We start from the raw sequence: 8626 nt of genomic DNA, 5'->3' as shown, positions 1-8626 counted from the left end.
AAATAATTTGGACAGGTGCATGGATAGGTCAGGTTTGAAGGGACGTGGACCAAGCGCAGGCAGGTGGGACTAGAGTAGCTGGGACATGTTGGCCGGTGTGGGCGAGTCGTATAACTCTAAACTACATGTAGATAGAAACGTTGGCCAGCCCGAAGTGTACAAACCCAGGAGTCAATGAATGAAAGGCAAAGTACACTGACCTGTGCGAGCAAGGTTTTGAGAGACAGAAGTCGACCTTGGCTGGCTGCGTCATGCAGGGGTGACCGGTCTGCCCAGGAACCTGCAGAAACAAGAACACTGTCAATACAACCACTAGTCAGATTGGGCATGAGGTTGTGTGGAGACTGTTCTGTACACGTTATACACCAGAATGCTAAAGCTGCTGGACAGATGCAGGTCGGGTAACGCAGCAGTGAGAGGACCAGTGACTGGTTCTGATCTATAACCCACTCAGCCATCTATTGTTCCAATACTAATTGCCCCAGCAACATTTAGACAGTGCATGGAGAGGACGGGTTTAGGGGGATATGGGCCAAATGCAGGCAAGTGGGACTAGTATAGATGGGACATGTTGGGCAAGAAAATAAGACACAAAGAAGCTGGAGTAACTCAGCAGGACGGGCAGCATCTCTGGAGAGAAGGGATGAGTGAGGTTTTGCATCGAGACTCTTCTTCAATCTGAAGAAGGGTCTGCACCCAAAAAGTCACTAATTTCTTCACTCCCGAGATGCTGCCTGTCCCGCTGAGTTACTCCACCATTTTGTGTCTACCTTCGGTGTAAATTAGCATCTGCAATTCTTTCCTAGACATGCCAGGCAAATTGGGCCACAGGGCCTGTTTCCACGCTGTATGACTTTATGACTCTATGCTTGCCACAAAACCATTCCTCAGCTTCAGATCACCATTCATGTTACTACAGGCTGTGATCAATCTGCTCACCTACTAGACTGGTCCTCACCTCCCATCTACCTGGAGACATTTGAACTATCTTTAATCGGACTTTATCTTGCACTAAATGTTATTCCCTTGAGTTCATAAGATCATAAGTGGTAGGAGCAGAATTAAGCCATTCGGCCCATCGTCGACTCCGCCATTCAATCATGTTTGATCTATCTCTCCCTCCTAGCCACATTCTCCTGCCTTCTCCTGATAACCTCTAACACCCGTACTAATCAACAATCTATTTCCACACGAGGGCATCGGAAATGTCCTCGCTCTTCAGGGAACGGGGATTCCCCTCCTCCACCATAGATGAGGCTCACACCAGGATCTCTTCCATACCCTGCAACACTGCTCTCTCTCCCCATCCCTGCACTCGCAACAAGGGCAGAGTCCCCCTAGTCCTCACCTTTCACCCCACCAGCCGGCAAATACAACAAATAATCCTTCGCCATTTCCGCCATCTCCAACGTGACCCCACCACTCGCCACATCTTCCCATCTCCCCCCATGTCTGCCTTCCGCAAAGACCGCTCTCTCCGCAACTCCCTTGTCAATTTTTCCCTTCCCTCCCGTACCACTCCCTCCCCGGGCAGTTTCCGTTGCAACCGCAAGAAATGCAACACCTGTCCCTTCACCTCCCCCCTCGACTCCATTCAAGGACCCAAGCAGTCGTTCCAGGTGCGACAAAGGTTCACCTGTATCTCCTCCAACCTCATCTACTGCATCCGCTGCTCTAGATGTCAGCTGATTTACATCGGTGTGGCTAAGCGAGGTTGTGCGATCGTTTCGCCGAACACCTCTGCTCGGTCCGCAAGAACCTACCTGAACTCCCGGTGGCTCAGCACTTCAACTCCCCATCCCATTCCCAATCCGACCTCTCTGTCCTGGGTCTCCTCTATTGCCAGAGTGAGCAACACCGGAAATTGGAGGAACAGCACCTCATATTCCGCCTGGGTTGCTTGCGTCCGGTTGGCATGAACATTGAATTCTCCCAATTTTGCTAGCCCTTGCTGTCTCCTCCCTTTCCTTAACCTTCGAGCTGTCTCCTCCCATCCCCCCCGCCCTCGGGCTCCTCCTCCTCCCTTTTTCCTTCCTTCTCCCCCCTAACCCCCATCAGTCTGAAGAAGGGTTTTGGCCCGAAACGTCACCCATTTCCTTCGCTCCATAGATGCTGCTGCACCCGCTGAGTTTCTCCAGCAATTTTGTGTACCAACAATCTATCTATCTGTGCCTTAAATATATCCACTGACTTGGTCTCCACCGCCATCTGTGGCAAAGAATTCCACAGATTCACCACCCTCTGACTAAAGAAATTCCTCCTCATCTCCTTCCCAAAGGTGGGCCCTTTTATTCCGAGGCTGTGCCCTCTGGTCCTAGACTCTCCCACTAGTGGAAACATCCTCTCCACATCCACTCCATCCAAGCCTTGCACTATTGTTGTGAGGCAAATGAAACTTTACGCTACTCGTAATTTACTTCAACTGTATTTAAGCTTTAAGCAACTCATTTCTTTAATACATAACTTCAAAGTGTCTGGAAAATACCGCTGATTCCACAGGTCTCACCGGCCCGAACACCCACACATGTGCACACTCTAGAAAGGCCCCACACATGCGCACACTTCAACTTTTCTGTTCGTGTCAATGATGTTCCTCCTCATTCTTCTAAACTCCAGCGAGTACAGGCCCAGTGCCGTCAAACGCTCATCATAGGTTAACCAACTCATTCCTGGGATCATTCTTGTAAACCTCCTCTGGACCCTCTCCAGAGCCGGCACATCCTTCCTCAGATATAGTGCCCAAAATTGCTCACAATATTCCAAATGCGGCCTGACCAGCACCTTATAGAGCCTTAGCATTACATCCCTATTTTTGTATACTCTGGAATTCTCTTGAAATAAATGCTAGCATTGAGTTTGCTTCCTTTACTACCGATTCGACTGCAGATTAACTTTTTGTGAATCCAGCACCAGCTCCCGTCCCTTTTCTCTCCTCATTGATTAAATCACATTAATTCACATTAAATCTTAAACCTCACCTTAAACCTATGCCCTCCAGTTTTGCACTCCCATTTCCCTCCACAGATGCTGCCTGACCTGCTGAATATATTCAGCACTACCCCACATACAAATCCAAGAAAAAACTTTTGCCAAATGTAGACACAAGGAACTGCAGATGTTGGTTTACGAAAAGAAACAAAGTACTGGAGTAACTCAGGGGGTTAAGCAGAATCTCTAGAGTACATGGATAGGGGACGTTTTGGGTCGGGACCCTTCTTCAGGCCGTGTATTTTATTTGCCAAATTACCTGCAATCTATTTACAATGAGGGTTGGAGCACGATAGCTGTTACGTAGTATTGTTCACCGACTATTCCTCAACAACCTACCTCCATTCCTTCTACATTGCACCCTCTCTTTTTCCTTTAACATTTCTCATGTACAAGAAAACATAATGAACAACTGTGCAACAAAACAAACCTGCGTCAATATCCATCACCACACCAGTAGCATTCCAGACCATAGCATGATACATCTCTAGTTGGTTCATCTACGGGATTATTCACAGAGGAATACATTAAAATTGGGAATTCCCACATGCTAACCAGGCTCACAGTTCAGCGGTGCATCACCACGTTGTACATACACTTTAAAAGTATTATTAAACACAGATTTACAGGTTTGGCCACATTTGAAGTATTTCCTTCAGTTCAGACATCCCAATTCAGAGGTTATGGGGAGAATGCAGGAGAATAGACATTAGACAATAGGTGCAGGAGTAGGCCATTCGGCCCTTCGAGCCAGCATCGCCATTCAATGTGATCATGGGTGATCATCCACAATCAGTACCCCGTTCCTGCCTTCTCCCCATATCCCCTGACTCCGCTACCTTCAAGAGACTTATCTAGCTCTCTCTTGAAAGCATTCAGAGGACCTGCCTCCACCGCCCTCTGAGGCAGAGAATTCCACAGACTCACCACTCTTGAAAGTATCCAGCGGATGGAGTTAGGAGGGAGAGATAGATCAGCCATGTTTGAATGGCGGAGTAGACTTGATGGGCCGAATGGCCTAATACTACTCCTATTCCTTATGGCATGAGAATGTTGGGACTTCTGGAGAGGGTGCAGAGGGGGTTTACCGGAATGTTGCCTGTCGTGAAAGGAGGTGACGCCTGTAAGGGGCTTTATGGCCAACTACAGCTGGGACTTTGAAAATGGTGCCAAACGCTGGCCACTCTTGCATATGGACTCAGTGGACTTTCAGTACTTGATCGGGGATTGTATGTGTACGGCAACAATCTTACTGATCTGTATGCAAAAAACATCACTGAACCTTAGCCCACGGGATATAGAAGACCCATTGGATTACGGGGTTCAGCTACAGGGAGACGTTGGACAGACTTGGGTTGTTTTCTCTGGAAAGCTGGAGGTTTGTGGAGCGACCTGATAGAAGTTTATAAAACTATGAGAGGCATAGATAGGGTAGACAGTCAGAAGCTTTTTCCAGGAATGGAAAAAACAAATTCTAGAGGGCAGAACTTTAAGGTGAGAGTAGCAGAGTTTAAAAGAGATGTGTGCGGCAGGTTTTTTTACACAGAGGGCGGTGAGTGCCTGGAACGTGCTGCCAGGGGTGGTGGTGGGGGCAGATACGTTAGTGGTGTTTGAAAGACCTTTGGATAGGCACATGGATATGCAGAGAATGGAGGGATGCTGGTTATCTGTGGGTAGATAAGTGATGGTCTTGGCATCATGTTGGCTACAGACATTGTGGGCTGAAGGGCCTGTTCCTGTGCTATACTGTGCCATGTTCAAATTAAACACAACAGAAGAATAGAAAGCAACAATGTAAATAGGCATTTCAAGACCTTGATGTGCATCATTTCTAACATCTTCTAACAGATAACATGCTGTGCTGTTCAAATTAAAATACCATTTTTGATGGTTGACAATAAAGAAATAATAACGCACCCGATACATGCTTTAGTTAACCCAAATATTAGTGACATAATAGGTTGGAGAAAACGCTGAACAAAGTATTATCAGCGGGTCAGGCAGCATCTGTGGAGAACATGGATAGGTGACGTTTCACAGAGTGCTGGAGTAACTCAGCGGGTCACGCAGCATCTGTGGAGTTGCCAGCAATAATTGGCACTTAACTGTAGAATAAGCTGTAATTAATTGAAGTATTAAAAATAGCAAGTTCATTAAATAAGAGAATCCTTGTGTTCAACTTCTCCAAGGTCCACGTCAACCTTCCACCTGAAGCCATAGCTAGAGTCAGTCATAGAGACACACAGCATGGAAACAAACCCTTCCCACAACTTTCTCACGCCGACTAACATGTCCTATCTTCACTAGTCCCACCTGCCCATTTGGCCCATATCCCTTGAAACCTTTGCTATTCAAGTACCTGTCTAAATGTTACCACTCTGCGATAGTCCCCGCCTCAACTACGTCCTCTGGCAGCTCGTTCCGTACACCCACCACACTATGAAAAAGTTACCCCTCAGGCCCGCATTAAATCCTTCCTCCCTCACCATAAACTTCTGATTCTCGATTCCCATACTCTGGGCAAAAGGCCTTCTACATCTCTATAAGATCACCTCCTAAGCTCCAAGGAATAAAGTCCTAGCCTGCCCAACCTCTCCCTGTAGCTCAGGCCCTCGACTGCTGGCAACATCCTCATAAATCTTCTCTGTGCCCTTTCCAGCTGAAAAACATCTTTCCTAAACCAGTTGTTCAGACCAAAACTGAAGACGATACTGTAAATGTGGCCTCACCAGTTCGCAAGCCTTGTGCAAGTAGTTTCAGGGAGAGAGGAGCGGAGAAGACAGCAGGCTTGCCCAGCAAGGCTACGGGCAGGCCAATGGGCATCGCACCAAAGCCCTTCGCTGACATGTCAGCTTCTGATGCTAAACTTGGACAACTGACCTCACCCTGCCTCGGTTTACAACTCAATCTCAGCGCGCAGAGCCCACGACCTCTACAAACAACATCCACAGCAAGCAGGCCGCCCAAACACACAGAGCCAACATAACTTCTACGCATGTCTCACTCTCCCTCCACCTCCCCTCACACCCCTGCATTCAGTACCTAAATCTCCATCTCCCCACGGCCTCTCAAACCAGCAGTAGGAGTCGCAGCTGGGATTCATATTGAGTCAGGAGCTCCGTAAACAATCTCTAGCACCACTGATCCGCAAAGTGGCCCAGCCAACCCTCGTTCTCCATTTCATCTCAACTTTGAACCTTCGCAACTCCGGCTACGAAATTATCGTGCAGGAATACATCAATTAGTACATAGAACAGCACAGGAAGATAGGCACAGAGTGCTGGTGTAACTCAGCGGGTCAGGCAGCATCTGTGGAGAACATGGATAGGTGACGTTTCACAGAGTGCTGGAGTAACTCAGCGGGTCAGGCAGCATCTGTGGAGAACATGGATAGGTGACGTTTCACAGAGTGCTGGAGTAACTCAGCGGGATAGGCAGCATCTCTGATAGAATGAATGGTTAACGTTTCAGGTTGAGACCCTTCTTCAGACTGAGAGGGAGACACAGAGATAAGGAACGGTAAGGTGTGAAAATGAGACGTCAAAATTGATGAAGTTCAAGGAAAATGTCGAGTAGATCATTGTTAGCTTGGAGACAATGAAGCATACAGAGATAAAATGTAATCAGGGGGCAGTAAGACTGGTGGGAGAACTGGGAAGGGGGAGGTGATGGAGAGAGAGGGAAAACAAGGGCTATTTAAAGTTAGAGAAGTCAATGTTCATACCGCTGGGGTGTAAACTGCCCAAGCGAAATATGATGATCAGCCATGATCACAATGAATGGCGGTGCAGGCTCGAAGGACCAAATGGCCTCCTCCTTCACCTATTGTCTATGTTTCTAAGATGTGCTGTTCCTCCAATTTGCGCTGGGCCTCACTCTGACAATGGAGCAGGCCCAGGACAGAAAGGTCAGGTTGGGAATGGGAGGGGGAGTTGAAGTGTTTGGCAGCCGGGAGATTAAGCAGACTGAGCAGAGGTGTTCAGCCAAACGACCGCCCAGTCTACGTTTGGTCTCGCCGATATGTAGTAGTCCACACCTGGAACAGCGGATACAGTAGATGAGGTTGGACGAGGTGCAAGTGAACCTCTGCCTCACCTGGATAGACCGCCGGGGTCCCTGGATGGAGTCGAGGGAGGAGGTAAAGCGACAGGTGTTGCATCTCCTGCGGTTGCAGGGGAAAGTACCAGGGGAGGGGGTGGTTTGGGTGGGAAGGGACGCGTTGACCAGGGAGTTTCGGGGAGAACGGTCTCCGTGGAAAGCAGAAAGGGGTGGAAATGGGAAGATGTGGCCAGTAGTGGGATCCTGTTGGAGGTGGCGATAATGTCGGGGGATTATGTGCTGTATGCGACGGCTGATGGGGTGGAAGGTGAGGACAAGGGGGACTGTCCCTGTTACGACTGGGGCGAGGAGGAGCAAGAGCAGATCTGTGGGATATCGAGGAGACCCTAGTGAAGGCCTCATCTATGACTAATCCCCATTCCCAGCTCACAATCCAGAATCTATCTATATGTCTTCAAAATATCCATTGATTTGGCCTCCACAGCTATCTGTGGAAATGAATTCCACTGAATTCCACCTCCCTCTGACTAAAGAAATTCTTTCTCATCTTTCTAAAAGTACGTCCTTTTATTCTGAGGCTTCTGGTCCTAGACTGGTGGAAACATCCTCTCCACATCCACTCAATCCAGGCCTTTTACTATTCAGTGAGTTTCAATGAGGTCTCTTCTCATCCTTCAATATGGGAATGGGAAGGGGAATTAAAATGGTTCGTGAGCAGGAGATCTAGCAGGTCTTGGCGGACTGAGCGTGGGTATATGGTGAAATGGTTGCCGAGTCTACGCTTGGTCTCGTCAAGGTAGAGGCTGACTGAGACTGTTTAAGGAAGAAGTGAAGGGCCTGGGGTGATGCTGATGTAGGAATGGTGTGTGTAGGGATTGCTGAACTACAGTGAAACAAAGACAAAACACAGAGTGCTGGAGTAACTCAGCGGTTCAGGCAGCATCTGTGGAGAACATGGATAGATGACGTTACGGCTTGAAACTCTGCCTGGCCCGCTGAGTTACTCCAGCACTATGTGTCTATCAACAAATAAAGTCTCTTGGTTTAACCTCTCATTCAATTGGCACAGGGAACAACGGAGAAGTCCCATCGTGTGCCAACTCACACTCTGTCTCTGAGGAGCCACAAGAAGCATGAAGAAGGGTTTCGGCCCGAAACGTCGCCTATTTCCTTCGCTCCATAGATGCTGCTGCACCCGCTGAGTTTCTGCAGCAACTTTGTGTACCTTCGATCTTCCAGCATTTGCAGTTCCTTCTTGAACACAAGCATGTACCTTCCCTACCCACAGGAGCTGCTACCCATGATTAGAACAAGTCCAGCAACTTCCAAGGTGCAAGGGGGAAGTTCCCTGATTTACAACAGCAAGTTACATTTTCCCAAAGGCAAAGTTTGTGGTTTAGTAACACGGCAGCAGAAACCTCCCTCTGGCATTTGTACTGACCTTGGCTGGTGAGAATTCCCCAGGTTACCTTTCTTTTGTTGGTAAATTCTTCAAAATTTTCTAAAAGGCTCTCATGCTGAAATGTTGTGGTGGAGTGATTGTGAGCGGAGATATCTCTGGTCATAGTGACTGTGGCTT

At 48.2% G+C, this 8626-nt stretch overlaps 1 protein-coding gene across 4 annotated transcripts in view; it reads right to left on the bottom strand.

The window, feature by feature from the left end:
- Positions 1–67: 67 nt before the first annotated feature.
- The window catches only part of LOC129694316 (ankyrin repeat and SOCS box protein 5-like), a 63902-nt gene continuing 55343 nt past the window's right edge, over positions 68–8626 (bottom strand). For 2 of the 4 annotated variants that reach the window (XR_008722993.1, XR_008722995.1), the window contains exon 2: positions 200–280. Coding sequence is in view for 1 of the 4 variants with exons in the window: in XM_055631019.1 (XP_055486994.1) it covers positions 117–280 (164 nt within the window). In the remaining 3 variants the exon portion in view is untranslated. Of the gene's footprint in view, positions 281–8488 lie in introns of all 4 variants that reach the window. The other 2 variants (XR_008722994.1, XM_055631019.1) reach the window with 2 other exon arrangements.

The sequence above is a fragment of the Leucoraja erinacea genome, unplaced genomic scaffold (assembly GCF_028641065.1).
Source record: "Leucoraja erinacea ecotype New England unplaced genomic scaffold, Leri_hhj_1 Leri_61S, whole genome shotgun sequence".
NCBI classification, from domain to species: domain Eukaryota; kingdom Metazoa; phylum Chordata; class Chondrichthyes; order Rajiformes; family Rajidae; genus Leucoraja; species Leucoraja erinaceus.
This window is presented reverse-complemented; position numbering and strand designations above follow the sequence as displayed.